Below are 24,183 nucleotides of genomic sequence, written 5' to 3' on the forward strand. Positions count from 1 at the left end.
ATGTTGCGGGGAACGAGGCGGGATATTTTTACCACGCTAGACATGTAGCTTTGTCTTCTGACCGTGTGCCTCTCCGCAATCGCGGCAACAGTATTGTAGTGGAGACTTTGTCTAATGCCACTGGGTATGTTAGACGAGGTCAAAGTATTCATAGGACAGTTAGGGGGCAATGTGGAGGCAGGGTGGGGAGTCGCAATGACAATGACAGTAGTCCGAGCTGTGCACACTCGGCGCGTGCGTGAGGCAGATCTGACCGCGCTGCTCGTAGCAGGAGCAGAGGCGATGTGACACGGGGCATAGCTTTCGAACTAAACAGGTCTTGTCTACTTGTGTTTGTGTGCATATGAATAATATATGTGCCCCATACATGGAATCAAAGTGTCTGCTGTATGTAGTAAATTGAAAATCTCTACAGCAAAAGGCCAACCGCTACATGCATTCGGTTTGTTTCTACCATTTATTAGTAATGATTTACACAGTTTGTTTACTACTTACCTGAGCATTCAGTATTGTGCAATATAGCACACATAAGGTGAGGGACATTTTGGGGGGAAAGAAGTGCTGCATTTTATCATTTAAACGTGACTTTTTATGAAGATTCTATAATTCAAGATGGCCACCACCGTATGATGTCATAATATGCAAATTAGATGTGAAAATGTAATCCCTACATAAACATTGGGTCATCCTTATTATTTTTATCATTGACATAAAGTATCTATCTTTTATCACTTTTAAGATATTGCCTTTTGAAATTAAGATGTCAAAATCAAACGTTTTAGGATAAAACCTCGGGCGCCTAAAGGGTTAATGGAAGTGCATTAGCATGGTTTAAATCATACTTATATGACAGCCATCAGTTCATAGCAGTGAATGAAGAGGTATCATATCGATCACAAGTGCAGTATGGAGTACCTCAAGGCTCAGTACTAGGCCCGCTACTCTTCACGCTTTATATGTTACCCTTGGGAGATATCATCAGGAAACATGGTGTTAGCTTTCACTGTTATGCTGATGATACTCGGCCCGGCCCGGTAATACACATCACTTTGAAAAACTAATGGAATGCATGGTCGATATAGTACTGGATGACGAGTAATTTCTTGCTGCTAAATTCTGAAAAAACAGAGGTGTTAATTAAAGGACCTAAAAACTCTGCATGTAATAACCTAGAACAGTGTCTAAGTCTTGATGGCTGCTCTGTCAATTCTTCATCATCAGTTAGGAACCTAGGTGTGCTATTTGATCGCAATCTTTCCTTAGAAAAGCCACGTTTCCAGCATTTGTAAAACTGCATTTTTCCATCTCAAAAATATATCTAAATTATGGCCTATGCTCTCAATGTCAAATGCAGAAATGTTAATCCATGCATTTATGACCTCAAGGTTAGATTATTGTAATGCTTTATTGGGTGGTTGTTCTGCACGCTTAGTAAACAAACTACAGTTAGTCCAAAATGCAGCAGCAAGAGTTCTTACTAGAAACAGGAAGTATGACCATATTAGCCTGGTCCTGTCAACACTGCACTGGCTCCCTATCAAACATCGTATAGATTTTAAAATATTGCTTATTACTTATAAAGCCCTGAATGGTTTAGCACCTCAGTATTTGAATGAGCTCCTTTTACATTACAATTCTCTACGTCCGCTACGTTCTCAAAACTCAGGCAATTTGAAAATACCTAGAATATCAAAATCAACTGCGGGCGGCAGATCCTTTTCTTATTTGGCTCCTAAACTCTGGAATAACCTATCTAATATTGTTCAGGAGACAGACACACTCTTGCAGTTTAAATCTAGATTAAAGACCCATCTCTTTAACCTGGCTTACACATAACATACTAATATGTTTTTAATATCCATATCCGTTAAATGATTTTTAGGCTGCATTAATTAGGTAAACCGGAACCAGGAACACTTCCCATAACATCCTATGTACTTGCTACATCATTAGAAGAATGGCATCTACGCTAATATTTGTCTGTTTCTCTCTTATTCCGAGGTCACCGTAGCCACCAGATCCAGTCTGTATCCAGATCAGATGGTCACTGCAGTCACCCAGATCCAGTACGTATCCAGACCAGATGGTGGATCAGCACCTAGAAAGGACCTCTACAGCCCTGAAAGACAGTGGAGACCAGGACAACTAGAGCCCAGAAACAGAACCCCTGTAAAGACCGTGTCTCAAATGACCACCAGGACAAGACCAAGACAAGATATTTTGTTTAATGCGCCCGACAGGTTTTGGTCCGAGCCAGAAAAGTAAATTTTGATTGACAGCTTTTTAAAAGCCCGAACCCATTTACAGCCCGACATTATTCAAATGTGCACACGCACACAGCTCTTTTGCCTTTGTCAAAAATGAGTCATTTATTCATGTTTTAACATAATTTATTAATAACTAACGTGGACTACACCACTTGGAAGTTGGAATAAAGAAATAAAATAAGTCCTCTGTGACATCTTAACATCTCAGCACTCTAAATAGACATAGGCTCCTTTAGCCTATAAAAAGACCAACGCACCAATGAAAACGAGTCTTTTTTTAACAAATTAAATTAAGATAAATTTTAAATTAAGATGGGTATTTGGCAATAACGAAATTAAGATAAAGGCTTCGGATTTGCTTCGCCACTTGCAGCTGACATTTAATAAAAAAACAATGCCAACATTAGCGTATATACTCTGTCCACATTATGCATTTAAGACTCAATGAATATTTAGTTTTCATTTTAAAAAACTTTATTACTCACAGCGATTAGGCTAAGTCTTCAGCGCGTTCCTGCACTCACTGATGGTGCGTCATTATTCTCATTATAAACATGGTCAAAACTTTTCCACACCTCTGCTTTAGTTGCTGGTGCAACCAAAACGTAATCGCCAGAGGCAAGCCTCCGTTACACCTACTCAGCATCCATTTTCGCATCTTTCTCGCGCTAATCGAAACACATCACATGACCGCTCATTTACCTCACAAACCGGAGCGCAAGCCCGAACCCGACCCGACCCGAGCCCGCAAAAGATTATATAAATTAAGCCCGAACCCGTCGGGTCCCATCGGGTTCGGGCAAAGATCTTAAGCTCTATTCTAGGTACATCATACAAAACTCATCCATGGCCCTAAGAATGCATTGCGGCATGAAGCGTGCCACCATTGTTGAGATTCATACAACACAGAATTCCTAGACATACAGAGACCTCAAGAAATAATGTAATTAAAGAGAACAGACAAATATACATCCGCAGGAAATTATGCATTACAACACATATGCTAAAGTCATTAACGTTAAAATGATATCATAGTTTAGATTCCAGATAAACCAGTTCACTACATCATGACATTTTAACATCAGCAAGTCACCAACATCACCTGATGATGTTTTCTCTCACTGTTTTTGTCACAACAATTACAGTTACAGTAGTTAAATAAAATGTAACATTGAAAAGAGTCATACTGTATAAGTACTGATCACCATAATGGTGACATCAAACTAAACTTATTTTCAATAAACCATCAACACCTCTGTTAATCTCAATAAGAACTCTTGTTTATAATAAGTGAAGTTGGTAATACTTTTTGGAGTTATTTATGCTGGAGTTTGACATCAAACAAAGGTTGGGTTTTCACTTTCAACCAACATTTGACTTCTGAGCAATGTAAGTCCACATCTAGTGTGATTGGAAGCTTTATTAGAATGTTAGAGGATAATGTTCTAACAATGGTCTCAATAGACATTTTTAGAATGTTTTTAGAGAATATTAGCCTACCTTTTAGCAGAACATTCTGGGAACTAAAATTAAAAATTGCCACTGAAAACATTACCAGAACATGAAAAATTTCTAGGAGGGGAAGAAGCTGTTTGACAGGTGAGGGTTTTGCGGATGAGACAGGTTCCATAAACGTCCTGGAGGGAGGGGAGAGAGACACCAACGATCTTCTCAGCTGCTCTCACCATGCGTTGTAGAATCTTCCGGCAGGACGCTTTGCAGGTGCTCATCAGGATGCTATCGATGGTGCCTCTGTAGAAGGTGCACATAATGGGGGCGGGGCTCTGGCTCTTCCCAGTTTGTGGAGGAAGTAGAGAGGCTGCTGTGATTTCTTGGCAAGTGTTGCTGTGTTTTTAGTCCAGGAGAGGTCCTCTGTGATCTGCACACCCAGGAACATGGTGCTGTTTCCACAGTCACACCGTTGATGGTTAGAGGAGCATGCTGGGGGTGCGCTCTCCTGAAGTCTTCTGAATTAGTCTATGAACAGCATTCTGATGTATGAGTCCACAATGGTAATGTGCTGTAAATCTCAATAAGATCTTTCAATCTCTGATCTGTTTAAATCTTCAGTTGATTTCATCTAAAGCTGTGGCTTTTCATTTCATGGAATATATTAGTCAAAACATGTAGGGAATAGTGAATGAGGGTGTATGATGTTATTTGAAACAGCCTCTGAGTGTTGACTTTGAACGCTGTTAATTTACAATATGTAGCAGGCTACTTTCTCGAAAATTATGATGAATATTACCCAGAATGGAAAGCAGCATGTTGCTGTCAAAATTTGGCAGGTTTTTACAGTGATTTTTTAACTGTGCAATTTGTCTGTCACCGATGTGACGTCGAGAGTAACCAGTTGAAAGGGGAATATCTTGGTTACATATGTAACCCTTGTTCCCTGAAGGAGAGAACGGAGATGTCATACCCTGTCGTTATGGCTGCTATAACACTTCTGAACAGCCAGATCACCGGTTCGTCTCTTTAGCGATAACCTGGTATTCTTTGTACCTGCTCCCTTTTTTTAAATGCTCACACTGTGATCAGCTGAAGCTAAATGCAATAACTCCATGCCAATGTGCATTGGCTTGTTTAGTTTATACCTGAAGTAGATTGGTCTTTTGAAGCAAGGTCCCAATTTGTCACTCACTGACATTATTTCTTTGTTCCATTCTTCAGGAAACAAGGGTTGCATTTGTAACTGAGACTTTTTTTATGCTGTTGTGTATACATACATGTAATTGCAGGTCTACTGAGACATATTAGATACTATAAAACTCAACATGTACTGGTGACAGAACACAAACAGAACTCATTACCTGCATTTTATATGAAGATGCCAGGATGGTTATGTCAGAGTATATATTAGAAGGTATTATTATAATGTTCGAAATGTTTATAAACTGTGTTTTAGAAACTGTTGTATTATTACTGTGCTAGCCAGTCATTTAATTACTAAATAGCTAATCTAACTGAAGACTTTACATTAAAGGACACCTACAAACATAGGGCTACCAATATTCCAAGGTGATGAACGTGGTTTATATTCTGGTGTCAAAATTATATGAATTATATTGTTTTCTCTCTTCCTCAGGTCAATGGAAATATCCATTGTGTAAGGAAAATGGAAAATGGAACATATTTTTTCTTCATGTTGTTTGAAAATCTTGGGTGCGTAAAATATGTTTTTTTCAGTTTGGGGTTTCTTTTTTACTGTGTTGTCATATACTTTAATGTCCTTATTATTCTTGCTGTATTTCTAGAAAGGACATTGCACCAACCCATGTACATTTTGATTTCATGTTTATCCATCAACTCTGTATATGGTACTGCTGGCTTTTTCCCAAGGTTACTGACAGACCTGTTGTATGATACACATATAATCTCCTTTGAAGCTTGCCTTGTACAGAGTGTTGTCATTTACTCATATGCAGCTTCTGAGCTTATAATCTTAATGCTAATGGCTTTTGATAGGCTTGTTGCAATTAGTAAACCTTTGCATTACAACAACATAATTACCAAACGCTTTCTAACTCTTTTAATAGTTATAGCATGGCTTTATCCAATGATTTGTGTTGGTTGTGCTGGTCTTTTGACTGCCAGGCTGAAAATGTGTGGTAACAAATTGTTTAAACTATACTGCCACAACTATGAAATTGTCAAACTATCTTGTGTGAACCAGAATATTATTAATATTTATGGCCTGATTGTAACAATTACAACAGTTTTTTTTCCTTTGATTTTTATATTATATTCCTATGTCAAAATACTTATAATTTGTCAAAGAAGCTCACAAGACTTTAGGAGCAAAGCGTATCAAACTTGTATTCCACACATAGCAATCCTTTTAAATTTCTCAGTTGCTATATTTTGTGAGCTTACTTTGAGTCGGTTTGTGAATGGGGAAATTCCTATAGAGCTGGCTGTTATCCTTTCACTGGAATTTATTGTTATACCACCCTTTGTAAACCCTATTGTTTATGGTCTAAACTTTCCTGGTATCCGCAAAAAAGCTAGACATCTTATAAAAGCCTTCAAATAGCCTGCTTTGTTGTAATAGTGTTACACAGACAAAACAGTTTAAAAAAAATTAAATTGTTCATTCAAGCAATCACTTTAAAAAAGCAATGTAATGCAGTTAATATGTTAGTATATTTTTATGTAGTTTATAACCTCTCTGATTTTTATGTAGAAATATTTATATGGTGTTTATATTATCTATACTATATTATTAAATATTATTCAGTTGACCTTCTCAGTAAATAAACATATTTGTGACAAAATCTGGTAACACTTTACTTAAAGCCTTAAAATGTATAATACATTACAAAGGTATTCATAATGCATAAATAATACTAACCCAAGTTAAAATGTATTATAATATAAAAATGTGTTGGAAGTGTGCTGCATTATACTTTCTGTATAACTTTCTGTATTTCTGTAAGGTGTAACATGGAATATATTAGAATTATAATGCATTTGATGTGGTTAGAATTATTTATGAGATCATACACTGCATTAACCTCTTAACTGTTACCAGACACATCAGGGGGATGATTTACTTCACTATATTACAAATAAATACTAATCACGACAAATTGTTAATTGTTAAACTATCACAAACTATGTAGGAAGAGTAATAGATTAATTCATGACAAGAGTGCAAAATCTATATCATAACTGGATTTCTGACCTTTGTCACATGTCTTTGCCTTTTTCCCTGTCTCGTTTTAGAAATCATTATAAATTATATATCGACTGAAAGCTTAACCTCAAAATTCATACTCCTCAAACCATTTTAAAATTGGACATTACATTACCACAGAAATGGTATTACAAATCACATTACAAATATTTTAGTTTTTGAATTATAACTATTTAAGTTTGGATATTGCACTTTCATGACTGTTCAAACTATCTGGGCACAATGAAAGGTGGTCAGAATCAGAGATGGACACTCCAGGAGTCAGAAAGTAAAAGTCCTGCCATATGTTTTTTACAGATTTGATAAGTTTACTTCTAAGCAAATGCATAGAAGAAATATTTCTTAATATAAAAATGCAAACACTTAATGTGTAGTAGTAAAGAAACTAAAAGCATGACTTTTACTCAAATCACTGCAGCTCATTGTCAGCTATTGCACACATGTATATGTGCTGAATTACTTAACACAGAGATCACCACAGTATCAGCGACTCCACATATACTGTCTTTATAAAAGCAGCAAAAGATCAGAATTTGATGCTCATCATTGACTGAAGCACAGGCTCTACTCTCCAGCACAATGGTGAACAACAAAACTACATTAACAGATCTCTCTTGTGCAAACACGCATTAATACAGTTGAGTTCAGTATTTACTCCCATTATCAGTGTATGACTTTTCATAAAAAAAATTTCTATGGATGTTCACAAAAATTTTAGTTAAATTAACTTTTTTTCATTTGGTAAATCTGACATTTACATTTTACAGTATATTACTGTTTTTCCTTGACTTAACGGCAACAAACTGTTGAAAAAATAGAAAAACTATTTTTTTGGCTGGCAACCATTAATTTACGGCAACAAACTGTAGAAAAACAGTTATTTACTGGCAGCAGGGGTTTTCTACAGTTTGTTTCCTGTAAATTAATTACAGTTTATTACAGTTAAATTATGTTTCATGCTGTTTTTCTATATCTTAAATCTTTAACCCTTTAAACTCCACAACAAAATCCTCAGTTTTAAATTAACACTTATAATGTGTGCACACTACAGAGTGTTTGAGTAACACTGAATTAGTGAAGTTAATGAGATAATTCTGTGATTGATGATTGAGCATTAGTGATGAACACCTGCTATTAACAAGCAGAATCACTGAAGGAAAGAGAAACACAAGAACTACAACTGACTTCAGCCACAGCCTTAGATGAAATCAACTGAAATAAAATAATTTATCAAATCTCTCAAGATCTGATTAAACAACTCCTAAAACAGCTTCACCAGATTCACATTACTAACCAGACTGACTTTATTTCTGTCAGATGTCTACAGAAGATCTTAATGAGAGTTACAGAGGTTTAGGTTTTTTTTTTTTTTTACTACCATGATGGAGATCAGTGTTTAATTTAGTTGGGTTCTTGAAAAATGACTTTTCAAAACTAAATGATTTTTCAAAAAGGGAACAGATAAAAAAAAATCTGGTATTGTTGTTTATAGATTGACAAGAACAAACACTACTACTTCTGATCCAATCCCGTGTCCCTTCTCTTATTGAATATTTATACTACAGCGAAATAAGAAACAGTGCTGAGCCTTAAGTTATGAAAGACTGTTAAGAAAATTTCACTCATAAAAAAACTTTAGCTGAAATTTAGACAGAAACATCAAGAATCAGCGTATGAATAACAACAATGGTGACATTGTTAAATAAACAGATAAGTTCTGAACATCACAAAACATGCTAATAAAAAAAAGACAAAAGCAAAATTATAAGCACATAAGAATTCAAGAAAATAAGTGAACAATTCAGGGGCATAATTTATTCATGCCGCAATGCATGCTGGGAGTCATGGATGAGTTTTATCCTGTGCTGGTACCCAGCATGCATTGCATCATGAACCTTTTGATTGTCACCATTGTTGAGATTCATATGCTGATTGGTGATGTCTCTCTTTGAGTGTTGCAGACACTGCTGCCCAAAATATTTAAAACGGTCATTAAATCCATATGTTCTGGTCATCACATTACTGTTCAGTCTTATAAAATAGAAGAAACAAAAAATTGTGTAATTCACTCACATAGTTTCAACACCAAATTAATATTTGATTACTATAGCAACACTTTAAGTCAGTCTAGTAGATAATGCCTGACAGAAACAGCCATAATCACTTGACAAACTAAATTAACATCGCTGTAACAGATGTATCATAAAGATACAAATATAGTAATGAAACAAAATTTAAAGCACAAAAGTCAAGGGTCAGGAGCCCAACTAAAGCAAACACTGATCTCCACAATGGTGACGTCAAAAGAAACAGTAACATTATCATCTAAATCTCTGTAATTCTCAATAAGATCTTTTGATCTCTGATCTCTGATCTGATAGAAAGAAAGTCAGTCTGGTTAGTAATGAGTGAAGTTGGAAAAGCTGTTTGTTGATTGTTTAAATCTTCAGTTGATTTCATCTAAGGCTGTGGCTGAAGTCAGTTGTAGTTCATGTGTTTGTCTTGTTACTTTTTCTTCAATGATTCTACTCGTTAACAGCAGCTGTTCATCAATGTCTGAATTCACTCATTAATTTTCATTCTCTCTGTCAGGTGGACTATATTAGTAAACTCATGTAGGGAATAGTGAATGAGGGTGTAGGGTGTGATTTGAAACACAGCCGCTGAGTGTCGACTTTGAACGTTGTTAATTTACGATATATAGCAGCAGGCTACCTTCTCGAAAATTATGAATATTACCCATAATGCACTGTTTTAATGAAAAACAGTATGTTACTGTCGAAATTTGGCCGTTTTTTTACAGCGATTTTTAACATTGTAATATTTGATTAAAATGAAAACAGCACATTAGCCTACCAGTAAACTCCACAGTTTTCATGAAATACATGTTGAGTACCAAAAAACCCCAATCTTTTAATACATTCTAATAATATTATCAAAGTATGATATGTTTTAAGTACACTCATAATTGTTGCTAACATGAATTCCAACATTCCCATGTAAACAGATTCAACTACAATCAGGAAAATACACTAGCTTTAAATAAGGAAAATGAAACTTCAGTAAAATTCACTGTACAGTCGTGGCCAAAAGTTTTGAGAATTACATAAATATTGGAAATTGGAAAAGTTGCTGCTTAAGTTTTTATAATAGCAATTTGCATATACTCCAGAATGTTATGAAGAGTGATCAGATGAATTGCATAGTCCTTCTTTGCCATTAAAATGTCCTTAATTCCAAAAAAACCTTTCCACTGCATTGCATTGCTGTCATTAAAGGACCTGCTGAGATCATTTCAGTAATCATCTTGTTAACTCAGGTGAGAATGAAGTTAACAAGAGAATGAAAGAGGTTCAATTCTTGTAAAGAAGGCTTCAGGGCGACCAAGAAAGTCCAGCAAATGCCAGGATCGTCTCCTAAAGAGGATTCAGCTGCGGGATCGGAGTGCCACCAGTGCAGAGCTTGCTCAGGAATGGCAGCAGGCAGGTGTGAGCGCATCTGCACGCACAGTGAGGCGAAGACTTTTGGAAGATGGCCTGGTGTCAAGAAGGGCAGCAAAGAAGCCACTTCTCTCCAAAAAAAAACATCAGAGACAGATTGATCTTCTGCAGAAAGCATAGTGAATGGACTGCTGAGGACTGGGGCAAAGTCATATTCTCTGATGAAGCCCCTTTCCGATTGTTTGGGGCATCTGAAAAAAGGCTTGTCCAGAGAGGAAAAGGTGAGCGCTACCATCAGTCCTGTGTCATGCCAACAGTAAAGCATCCTGACACCATTCATGTGTGGGGTTGCTTCTCATCCAAGGGATGTGGGCTCACTCACAATTCTGCCCAAAAACACAGCCATGAATAAAGAATGGTACCAAAACACCCTCCAACAGCAACTTCTTCCAACAATCCAACAACAGTTTGGTAAAGAACAATGCATTTTCCAGCATGATGGAGTGCCATAAGGCAAAAGTGATAACTAAGTGGCTCGGGGACCAGAATGTTGAAATTTTGGGTCCATGGCCTGGAAACTCCCCAGATCTTAATCCCATTGAGAACTTGTGGTCAATCCTCAAGAGGCGGGTGGACAAACAAAAACCCACTAATTCTGACAAACTCCAAGAAGTGATTATGAAAGAATGGGTTGCTATCAGTCAGGATTTGGCCCAGAAGTTGATTGAGAGCATGCCCAGTCGAATTGCAGAGGTCCTGAAAAAGAAGGGCCAACACTGCAAATACTGACTCTTTTCATAAATGTCATGTAATTGTCGATAAAAGCCTTTGAAACGCATGAAGTGCTTGTAATTATATTTCAGTACATCACAGAAACAACTGAAACAAAGATCTAAAAGCAGTTTAGCAGCAAACTTTTTGAAAACTAATATTTATGTAATTCTCAAAACTTTTGGCCACGACTGTACATACCCAGTCTTTGCGCGTGTCCCAAAACGTGATCAAACCCTATCCACCTCACACATGTAAATCCATAAACGTCCTAAAATGGGATCCATGAAACATTCATGAGTAGCATACTATGCTCATATACACACTTTATGTAATTTGTTCACAACTCCTGCAAGAATGTACTTTTACCTTGCCAAAATCAAGATAATGGCACCAAACCCCGAACACTAGTTTGCTTATGTTGCTCTGCTCACACTGAAAAATGTGCACATGCGATATATGCGGGAGTGCCACAAAGCAAGTTTTGCAAACACAGTTTCTTAAAGGACCCACAACCAATTTATGTTTAACGTTAAGTTTTGTTAAATTTCTTTACTGCTACATTCTTCCCAGCTAAATCTCATTGTCCTCAATGATCAAATCAATTTTTTACTTCTTTAACAGCCTCCCTAAATAACAAACACTCCCTAAGCTTGTCAACACTTGTGAAAAGTCTTCAGGACTGAGTGAGACTGTATTACTTCGGTTCATTGAAAGGATTTTTATGCACACCCGCATTGGCTCTTTTTGTTCTCCTAGGGGTCGGTATAGGCTTCTTCAACAGGGTTTCCTCTACTCTGAGAGCGGCACTGGTGTCAGGCGTAAATTGCTCGGGTTCAGTATACCGCGGTTCAGTATCCTCTAGAATCATTTCGGGCTGATCTACAAGCACTTCACCTTCTGCCGAAGAGCTTCCAATCTCTTTTCTCTCTTGCAGACTAGGGTAAGTGACTTCTTCTAGCACAACAAAATCAGGATCAGACTGAACTTCAACTTGCTCAAACTCTGCTGTTCTGTCTTGCTGTGTTTTAGGATGATAGTTCTCAGTGAATTCTAGCTCAGGTACAGAAGTGACACAGGGTCTCAAGTCAGCTCGATGAAGTCTCTTGATAGGACCACCCTCAAGGGGCTCAACAGTATATGTAGTACCTTGCACATATAGAACCCTGTATACCGTAGGACCCCATGAATCCTGTATCTTGTTCCTAGCCAAAGGTCGGTGACGCAGATACACCTGTTGACCAACATTGATAATGGGACAATAGACCTTTTCATTCAAAGGGGCCAGCCTCTCAGCAGCCTTGTGTTCAGAATATTTTCTTGCCTGTTCTTGCCACAGGAAAATCCTGTGTGAATTTGGTAAAAACATCGGTCACGATTAATACATTTTATCGACCATCAGATGATGGCACAAGCACAGTAAAATCAATTGCCACTACTTCAAGGGGTCTTGATGCAAGAAAGGACTTCATAGGGGCATGTATCCTTGGCTGTGGCATCTTTGTTAAGATGCACTTCTGACACTTTTTGATCCATTGGTCTACATCCTTATACATGCCAACCCAGAAACAATGTTTCCTCAACAAGCCGATTGTGCGCTCTATCCCTTGATGTCCCATATTTTCATGCACACTTTCAAGGACAGATTCTTTTAGACATGCGGGTAAGAGCAGCTGTTGACATTCACCATGACGCTGATCGTTTACAACACGATAAAGCAAACCAACTCATTCACAGATACTTTTCCACTGCTTTATTAATGATAATGTAGACTTTGATAGATGAGATCTTTCACAATGGGAAGGATCTCTCCTCCTCTCCCAGAAGGGTCTGAAAGAACTGATGGTAGGATCGTTCTTCTGGAAATCTGCCAGTTCTGCAGTCGTGTAGCCTGGCAGAGTAGGTATGCTTCCCTGATTATCATGGTCTGCCTCTCCACCAGATTCCCACGCACAAATCTGTCGGACTCTGTAACACCTTTCACTAGCAATTACTAAGTCAGGTTCCAGGAATGTCCCTTTACTGATTATGTTACAGATGGCAACACAGTCATCATACTCGTCCGGAGTGGTAGGCTCCCCTGCTAGAGGCTGCCTAGAAAGGGCATCAGCAGCAGTATTATGTCGGCCTGGGCAGTATTTAACTTCAAAATCAAACATAGATAATTGAGCAACCCACCTTTGCTCAACTGCACCAAGTTTGGCTGTTTTAAGATGGCAAAGAGGGTTGTTATCTGTGATAACCATGAACTTAGAACCTAGCAGATAACCATGAAACTTTTCGGATATTGCCCATTTGAGAGCCAGCAACTCAAGTTTCATGCTGCTATAGTAATGGACATTCCTTTCTGCTTTCCGAAGCCTTCTGCTTGCAAATGCAATGACCCTCTTACAACCACCCTGCTGCTGATACAGTATTGCTCCTAGCCCTTCATGGCTTGCATCAGTTTCCAAGATGAATGGGAGACTAAAATCTGCATACCCTAATACAGGAGCAGCGGTAAGTTTCTCTTTCAGTAGCTCAAATGCTGACTGGCACTCAGATGACCACAAAGCACAGAAATTATTCTTCCCTTGGCCGAAGATCACTTCCTGCTGCAGGTAGTGGCATTTCTCAGGCTTGACTTTGAGACCCGTTTCCTTTAACCTCTTAAAGACTGTTTCCAACCTCTGTAAGTGCTCTGCAAAAGTAGGTGCATACACTAGTATGTCATCCAGATACACTTACATGAATTGGAAAATAAGATCACCCATTTTAACAAAACATTAAAAACAACTATAGACTCCCAACAGTCAGATACCCCACTCCTGGTACCAAAATGTGGCCTATACGTTGTAAGGAAACGCCACACAATACAAAAAAGTATATTTTAATATTCTCTCAGAAGGACAGCGATCGATGGGAGTAAGTACTGATGAAGAACAATCAATAAAATAAAATAAATCTTAGGTCTCTGTTGTGCTTATTTGACAAAAACAGGAGATCAAGCACTGATTTCAAAATGTGAGAAATACATTCCAGAAATAGTATCAAACTTCAAAAGTTCAGGGTACAGATATAGGAAATTTTAGTATTTCTGAATCGCCCTTGAGTGAAATTAAATGGAGCAAAAAAAAGAAAATGAAATACGGTAGAGCGTAATATTTGAATAAAATGTAAACAGCACATTAGCCTACCAGTAAACTCCAAAGTTTTCATGAAATACATGTTGAGTGCCAAAAAAAAAAAACACAATCTTTTAATACATTCTAATAATATTATCAAAGTATGATATGTTTTAAGTACACTCATAATTGTTGCTAACATGAATTCCAACATTCCCATGTAGACAGATTCAGCTACAACCAGGAAAATACACTGGCTTTAAATAAGGAAAATAAAACTTCAGTAACATTCACTGTACATACCCAGTCTTTGCACGTGTCCCAAAATGTGATCAAACCCGATCCACCTCACACATGCAAATCCATAAACGTCCTAAAATGTGATCCATGAAACATTCATGAGTAGCATACTATGCTCATATACACACTTTATGTAATTTGTTCACAACTGCTGTAAGAATGTACATTTACTTTGCCAAAATCAAGTAAATGGCACCAAACCCCGAGCACTAGTTTGCTTATATTGCTCTGCTCACACTGAAAAATGTGCACATGCGATACATGCGGGAGTGCTGCAAAGCAAGTGTTACAAACACAGTTTCTTAAAGGACCCACAACCAATTCATGCTCAATGTTAAGGTTTGTTAAATTTCTTCACTTGGCCACATTATGAAAAAAAACACATTATTTTAAATATAATCACCAGCTCATTGTGCCTATATGTTTATTGTATACCACTGATCTCTCGTCTCTACAACACCACATACAGGGCTACAGAGCACAACAAATCAAGGGTCAAGAGCACAACTAAATCAAACACTTATCTCCATGATGGTGGCATCATTTTAACCAATAAAACATTGACATCTGATCCTCTGTAATTCTCAATAACAGCAGGTGTTCATCACTAATGCACAATCAACGTTTAATTATTCACTTAATTATCTCATTAACTTTAACTTTTTGAGGACTTGGGATTTAACTTAAGACTTGTTGGTGACTTGGAAGGAATGACTTGTTTCCTCCTCTGGTGAAATCAGCTGCTGAGTTCATGGGTGGAATAAACACATGGCAGGACTTTTACTTTCTGACTCCTGGAGTGTCCACCTCTGGTCGGACTCCCACCTCCTACCATCAATTAAGATAAACGTGCTTGGTCCTGTCTGTTGTTGGAATGACGGGTTTATGCACTCATACATTATCAGTGAACTTAAGAGTTTTAGCTCCTCTTTTCCATTCTGTATATTGCTTTACCTGTATTTTTATATATTTTTTTGTCTGAACAGTCTTCTCAAAGTTGTCTACTTAAGTTTTATTTTGTACAGACTGTTACTGAATTGAAGGCTGTCTAGTGATGAGAAGTTCAGTTCTTCTCCACGAACCGGTTCTTTCGGACAGTTAGATTCAATAAACCAGTTGAAAAAAAACGGTTCACCGGGTCTTTTACACTCAACGTCATGACGTAATTGGCGATGACGTAATGGCGTCGTCTATCAAACATTAAAATATATAAAGTCAGCAATCATAACTTTAGTCAGTATAAAACCTCATAATCATGAAAAGTTTACAATTAAGTTTTGCAACAATGCACCCAAATACAGTAACAGCAATAATGTGTATACAAGGATTTAAGTCTTGAAGATATAAAGTAAAGGTGTCATCAGCGCATAAATCTTGATCCACTAACTATACATAATCCAATGCAATCTATTTTTTATTAAATAAACTTACATTGCGCAAGACTGCCCTTCATTCAAGCCTTCGGTATACCCACGCTCATAACATTAGCACAGAATCCAAATCACCAAAAGAACCAGTTCGGTTCAGACACGCTGTATGTCAGTCTACTTTACGCTGAATCACGCATACGCAGTATCATCAGCTCCTCGGATCTCAAATCAGATGCGTCCGACAGAAACGGTTCTCGGTTCAGTGTACTGCTGATCCGAAAACCGATGCAACTGGTTCTTGACTCGAGAACGAGAACCGCTCTAGCCGGCACTCTGCAGTTCAGTATCATCAGCTGCTCTACTCGTGTTCATGTTCTATTTACTAAAAACTCAATTTGTGAATGTGTCATCATTTACTATAAATACAGTACAGGTATTTCATAAATCATCCCTTATTCCTATTAAACACAGAGTCTTTATAGTCTTAATTATTGTCCAACTTTCCTGAAAACCCCTTTGGCCTATAATCTAACATAATCTACAATTTAACAAAATTTACAAATTAGATACATTCATCTTTTTTTAAGTATATAGTATAAAAATTTAGTTATTTTATCACACTTTCTGATATTTAACAAAATACTTTCATATGCATTTTGTTCTCTTGAAAAATGACACCCATGCCCAGTATCAAAAACGGTTCTCGGTTCAGTGTACTGGTGATCCGAAAACTGATGCAACAGGTTCTTGACTCGAGAACGAGAATCTGCTAATCGGTTCTTAAATCGAACACGTCCGACAGAAACAGTTCTCGTTTCAGTGTACTGGTGATCCGAAAACCGATGCAACCGGTTCTTGGCTCTAGAATGAGAACCGCTCTAGCAGTGGACGTGTACATTCGTTATCTTGAATTAATCACCAAAAGAACCAGTTTGGATCAGATGCACTGTGTCTCAGTCTGCTTTACACTGAATCATGCATGCTCGGTGTTCATCTTCAGTTCTCTCAGTGTACTGTTTGAGTAAATGAATTACTCCAGGATATTGCTTTATTGTGATTCAGAGGGAGTGTCAGCCACGTTAAAAAAGTTAACAGCTTAAGTCATTTGTGGATTTATGCTTATTGGAGACGTGAACCATTTCAAATGATTCAGTTAGAATTGGTCTACCTATTTACTGCTACCCCCTTCAACATTAGGAATGGGTACTGAAACCGGTATTAAACTGGCACCGGGGCTAAATTATGAAAGACCGTAGTATCAGTGAAATCTGATGCTATCGGTTCTGCTTTCGGTACTGGATGGAAAAAAATTAATGTACTATGTATTTTTGCTTAACCCCTTTACGTGCAAACATCGCCGACGGCCCCAGTTTATTATTGTTTCACTTTCACAGCACGTTAAACATCACTCTCTTACTTGATCTGGACAAACTGTGCATCAATTGAAAGATTAAAGACTCTAGCTTCGATATTTGACCAATATGTTGATAAAACATTGTTGCAGTGACAGTTATTTAGTAATTTATGTCAGGAGTGCAAAATAATAAATCCGTATTATGCCACATTTTGAATAGAAATTCATCCACTCATTCATATTCAGTCACGTCTGCAGCGGTTTATTTGTGTTCACATAGACTCACTGAACAGCGTCAATAAGGATTTATAGACCAAAGATGCATATCCGCTGAGATATGGATATATTTACTGATGTTTACTTCATATTTCAATTCAATTCAATTCAAGTTTATATGTATAGCGCTTTTTACAATACAAATCGTTACAAAGCAACTTTACAGAAAATTATGCTTCTACAATATTTAGTAGTAGCTAGTAGTTTGTGCACGTTTGACAGGATTTTAGAAAAAATAAAAAAAAATAATAATAATACAAGACGTAGTCAGCTAGACGATGAACTATCAATATTATTAATTAATAGTAATTATATGATGCAGTCACACATGTAGCAATAATTGTTAGTTCTGTTTGTTGATTCAAGGTTAGGATCATCTGGGGTCCTCTGAGGGTCAGCATCATCTCTTCTGTGTTCTGGATCCAGACTGGAGCTTGTGTAAATCCTAGTTACCACGGGATGTAAATCCCGTGGCAAAACATAGAAACAAAATAGAGACATCATTAGCATAGCTGCTGATCCAACAAAGTAAAATTAGTTTAACCCAAGCTAAAGAATAAAAATGCAGATGCAACTACACTCACAATTTAAGAGATACATTATTCGAATGCATGGCGAAAGAGATGCGTTTTTAATCTAGATTTAAACAGAGAGAGTGTGTCTGAACCCCGAACATTATCAGGAAGGCTATTCCAGAGTTTGGGAGCCAAATGTGAAAAAGCTCTACCTCCTTTAGTGGACTTTGCTATCCTAGGAACTACCAAAAGTCCAGCGTTTTGTGACCTTAGGGTGCGTGATGGGTTGTAGCGTGGTAGAAGGCTAGTTAGGTACGCAGGAGCTAAACCATTTAGGGCCTTATAGGTAAGTAATGATAATTTGTAACTGATACGGAACTTAATAGGTAGCCAGTGCAGAGACTGTAAAATTGGGGTAATATGATCATATTTTCTTGACCTCGTAAGGACTCTAGCTGCTGCATTTTGGACTACCTGTAGCTTGTTTATTGATGAAGCAGGACAACCACCTAGAAGTGCATTACAATAGTCCAGTCTAGAGGTCATATCATATTTCATAATCATAGGTCATATTTCTTCAGACAGAATCATCATTTCTATTCATTTTCCACTGATTTACGCAATCTGATGATAAACAGCCTCTTCCAGCGATCTGTGTGTGTGTGTGTGTGCAGAGCTGTGAGCTCGTGTGTGTGTCAGTCAGGCTCCGATTGGTCCTTTTCCTTGTCAATCTTAGAGTGTCATAACCGGACACCGCCACATCGTGTCACATGCTTCCTGTACACTTCCTGGTAGTTATCTGGCCAAAACAACACTGAAACACCACTGTACACACGAAATATCCGAATAATAAACCCGGGATTACGATAGTAAAGGTTGGTATGAGATTTTCTTGAGATCTGGGGCGTTTTTAGGATCAATGATACACAGGACACAGGGAACATCATTAGGACACAGGGAAGTTGTGGCCTAATGGTTAGAGTTGGACTCGCAATCGAAGGGTTGTGAATTCGAGTCTCGGGCCGGCAGGAATTGTGGGTGGGGGGAGGGCATGTACAGTGCTCTCTCCACTCTCAATACCACGACTTAGGTGCCCTTGAGCAAGGCATCGAACCCCCAACTGCTCCCTGGGCGCCGCAGCATTAATGGCTGCCCACTGCTCCGGGTGTGTGTTCACAGTGTGTGTGTTCACAGTGTGTGTGTGTGTTCACTGCTCTGTGTGTGTGCACTTCGGATGGGTTAAATGCAGAGCACGAATTCTGAGTATGGGTCAAAGCAACTGAACAACATTCCTTAGGATAACAGTGTGTCAATAATGCAAAATGACAGTTAAAGGCAGTTCATCATTGAATTCAGTGATGTCATCTCTGTTCAGTTTAAATAGTGTCTGTGCATTCATTTGCAATAAAGTCAACGATATCGCTGTAGATGAAGTGACCCCAACATGGCAAGCCAGAGGCAACAGCGGCAAGGAACCAAAACTACATCAGTGACAGAATGAAGAAAAAAACCTTGGGAGAAACCAGGTTCTGTTGGGGGGCCAGTTCTCCTCGACAAGACAGAACCAGCAGTTCAATTCCAGGCTGCAGATTGTGCAGAAGAATCATCTGTTTTTTTGTGGTTTTGTCCTGGTGGTCATCTGAGACAAGGTCTTTACAGGGGATCTCTATCTGGGGCTCTAGTTGTCCTGGTCTCCGCTGTCTTTTTAGGGCTGTAGAGGTCCTTTCTAGGTGCTGATCCACCATCTGGTCTGGATACGTACTGGATCCGGGTGACTGCAGTGACCCTCTGATCTGGAGGCTACGGTGACCTCGGAATAAGAGAGAAACAGACTAATATTAGCATAGATGCCATTCTTCTAATGATGTATCAAGTACCTCTGGTGTTATGGGAAGTGTTCCCGGTTCCGGTTTACCTAATTAATGCAGCCTAAGAATCCTTTAACGGATTTGGATATTAGAAGCATATTAGTGTGTCATAAGTATGCCCGGTTAAAGTGATGGGTCTTTAATCTAGATTTAAACTGCAAGAGTGTGTCTGCCTCCCGAACAATATTAGGATATTCCAGAGTTTAGGTGCCAAATAGGAAAAGGATCTGCCGCCCGCAGTTGATTTTAATATTCTAGGTATTATCAAATTGCCTGAGTTTTGAGAATGCAGTGGATGTGGAGGATTATAATGTAACAAGAGCTTATTCAAATACTGAGGTGCTAAACCATTCAGGGCTTTATAAGTAATAAGCATTTTTTTAAATCTATACAATGTTTGATAGGGAGCCAGTGCAGTGTTGACAGGACCAGGCTAATATGGTCATACTTCCTGTTTCTAGTAAGAACTCTTGCTGCTTCATTTTGGACAAGCTGTAGTTTTTTTACTAAGCATGCAGAACAACCACCCAATAATGCATTACAATAATCTAACCTTGATGTCATAAATGCATGGATTAACATTTCTGCATTTGACATTGAGAGCATAGGACGTAATTAAGATAAAATTTTGAGACGGAAAAATGCAGTTTTGCAAATGCTAGAAACGTGGCTTTCTAAGGAAAGATTGCTATCAAATAGCACACAGAGGTTCCTAACTGATGACTAAGAATTGACAGAGCAGCCATCAAGTCTTAGAGAGTGTTCTAGGTTATTACATGCAGAGTTTTTAGGTCCTATAATTAACACCTCTGTTTTTTTTTCAGATTTTAGCATTAAGAAATTACTTGTCATCCAGTTTTTATATCGACTATGCATTCCATTATTTTTTCAAATTGGTGTGTTTCACCGGGCCGTGAAGAAATATAGAGCTGAATATCATAAGCATAACAATGAAAGCTAACACCATGTTTCCTGATGATATCTTTCAAGGGCAACATGTAAAGCGTGAAGAGTAGCGGCCCTAGAACTGAACCTTGAGGTACTCCATACTGCACTTGTGATTGATATGATACCTCTTCATTCACTGCTACGAATTTATGGCGGTCATATAAGTATGATTTAAACCATGCTAATGCACTTCCATTAACGCCATCAAAGTGTTCTAGTCTGTGCAAAAGAATGTTGTGGTCAATAGTGTCGAATGCAGCACTAAGATCCAATAGCACTAATAGAGAGATACAACCACAATCAGATGATAATAGCAGGTCATTTGTAACTAAAGGAGAGCAGTCTCAGTACTATGATACAGTCTAAATCCTAAATCGTTGACTATTATATATATAATAGCAAATACTTGGATCCCAACACCATACATTTACTTTTCCCTGCATTAATCACCATTTTATTGTCCCTAATCCAGTTTTCAATTAGTTTTAGTTCAACTTGTAAAATTGTATTAAGTTCAACAAGAGTTTGCGCGGACGTATAAATTGTAGAATTATCTGCATACAGAGCAATGGTGGAATTCTCTAAAACAAAAGGCAGATCATTTGTAAAGATAGAAAATAAAAGTGGCCCAAGGCAACTCCCTTGTGGCACACCACAATCAAGAGTCTGTACATCAGAATTACTCCCATTAAATGTTACAGTAAATTCCCTATTGGCAAGATAACTTTTAATCCATTCAATAGCAGATTTTTCAAAACCATAACATTAACTTTTCCAACAAAATTTCATGATCAAGTACATCAAAAGCAGCACTCAGATCTAACATTACTGTTCCAACAATCTTTTTATTTTCAACATCTTTTATCCAGTCGTCAGTTATCTGAGCCAAAGCTGTTGTTGTAGAATGTTCCTTCCTATATGCGTGCTGATAAACAGAATTTAAATCATTTATACTAAAGTACATACTGATATGTTCATAAACAATTCTCTCTGTAATCTTACTCAGAATGGGTAAAATACTAATAGGTCTACTATTTTTTCCCGACGGTGGTTGCCTATTATTCTTTATAAGTGGCATAATTTTAGCGACTTTCCAACTAGTAGGACAAATGCCATTCTCTAAACTTAGATTTATTATATAACTTATGGGCATGGCAATCACATCAGCTACTAATTTTAATAATTTTGCATCAAGGTTATCAGCACCTGATGGTTTCGCTTTCATTACTTTTAATACATTCTCAACTGTAGTAGTACTTACTCTTTCAAAGTCAAATTTGCATGCTTTATTTCCCATTACTTTATTACATATTGTTCTATTACTTAAATAACTTTTTTGTTTCAGATTCATACCTTGTCTTAAAGTTAAAACTTTATTCTTGAAATAAGAACTTAAATGATTTGCAATATCACTGGGTTTAGTCAAAAAGGATCCGTCAACTTCAATAAAAGATGGCACTATTTCAACTTTTCTCCCCATTATTGTATTAAGCATACTCCAGATTTTATTACTATCAGATTTTGCATCTTTAATTTTATTTTCATAATTTCTTTTTTTTTTTGTTCTGTTTAATTTAGTAACAATTTCTTAATTTCCTATACTTATTCCACAGGATACTGTTGCCTGATGCGATTGCTTCAGCCTTTAATTCATTTCTCTGCTTTATGTGCTCCTTAAACGTGCAGTATGGAATTTTTGGCCACCAGGGGTCACTCAATCAAAATAATAACATGAGACGTACTTTTGATGACGTCGGGAAAGAGCGTAGGCTCATGGGAGTTGTTGTTCATTGGAACACGCGCTCTGTCGCTCCCCACATTCCTCACTCATTTTAACGGAGGCCGGCGACACACTGGATGCGTGGCGCAAGCGTCTCAGCTGCGTGGCGTGTCAGTTTTTAATTCGGCTCCCATGTTAATAGGTTAGAGCTTGCAGACTGCCTGCGCGAGACCCGCGTCTCAGGCGCGGCTCGAGCCGCGCAGAAAACACGTGCATGCTAGAAATAGAACCGACGCCTATTTTTCACGCGACACGCACGCGTGTTGGAAGCGTTTCCAGGCAAAATATAATAGGAAAATATGTTTATATGTAATTTTGTACACAAATACGTATTAATTCATGACATTTTGATGTTTGAAAGTCTATAGGTTGACATAAATTCAGATACAAATGTAATTTAAAAAATAAATAAATATCGATTTTCAAATATTGCACCTGTCAAACATAGTCTATTTTGCCGTCAATACTGTTGACAGTGTCCTTTATCAGTAGGCTTTATATTTATGTTTAACATGAAGTATAGATATTGTTGTCATGAAGACAAGAGCCTGGTCTGTCGGCGGTCTCCCTCTATGTCACCTACAGCAGCAGCAGCGCGCCACACTTCTGGCATGCAGCAGAGACGCCACGCAGCCAGTGTGTCACCGGCCTTAGTATTTTGACAATCACGTATTTTTCGAACGGAGAGATATATGAATTATCAGACCCCTATCAAATCAATATTCCATCTAGCTAGTAGTAATATATGTTAAAAAAAACACGGTTGCCTTTCGTTAATAATTATAATTAGGCTACGTTTATACTATGATATCGAACAAGATAGTGAACTGCATTTGAAGCTACTTTATCCAGCTAGATATAGAACACATGTAGATTTACATTATACTCTACATGAGAGCTAGTCCGTCTGCGTTTTACACAAGACATCATCGTTTCACAAAATATACGGATATAACGTTAGCTGAATGGATGCATACCTGTTTATTAGAATGCAAGCATCTCTCTGTAGTTTCAGCTTGTCACGAAGCTCTCTCTATCTTGGAAATGCAACTCCAATGTTTACCTGTGTCTCGTTTCTTCTTCGTCCCAAAACCTTCTCAGGTCATTTATTTCACCCGTACGTTTGCACTTCACAGAACGTGCAGGCAAAGCATAATCATGATCTATAACTAAGTTATTGATTGAGGTATAAATACGAATATAAACAATATAAAATATAATAGTCTCGATCAAGGCTAGCTACTACTTTTTCTTCTTCGTCTCTGCTTCTGTTCACCTTTGTATTTGGCGGTTCCGCAGGAAGTTAGATAAACTAGAGGGGACAAAGTTTATATGACGCCATAGACGGGCGACAAAACGGAAATAAAGAAACGTGCCGTGTCTTCTAATTAAACTATAATTTTCTCCGGATTTGAAAGTTCGTGGAAACTGTTGGGATAATGTAAGTACACAACAAAAATATATATATATATAACAGATATAGTGATATCT

At 37.7% G+C, this 24,183-nt stretch overlaps 1 protein-coding gene across 1 annotated transcript; it reads left to right on the top strand.

Annotated features, from left to right (window-relative positions):
* Positions 1–5,385: 5,385 nt before the first annotated feature.
* LOC132108519 (olfactory receptor 52A5-like) lies at positions 5,386–6,334 on the top strand. The gene has a single exon (XM_059515215.1). It carries the CDS (start codon positions 5,386–5,388, stop codon positions 6,301–6,303), a length of 918 nt encoding a protein of 305 aa, XP_059371198.1. The 3' UTR covers positions 6,304–6,334.
* Positions 6,335–24,183: the final 17,849 nt, after the last annotated feature.

This window comes from Carassius carassius, chromosome 28 (assembly GCF_963082965.1).
Source record: "Carassius carassius chromosome 28, fCarCar2.1, whole genome shotgun sequence".
Lineage (NCBI taxonomy): Eukaryota > Metazoa > Chordata > Actinopteri > Cypriniformes > Cyprinidae > Carassius > Carassius carassius.

What these genes read in the sequence shown, in the direction of transcription:
- LOC132108519 (XM_059515215.1), top strand. Translation starts at nt 5,386, where the DNA reads ATGGAAAATGGAACATATTTTTTCTTCATGTTGTTTGAAAATCTTGGG.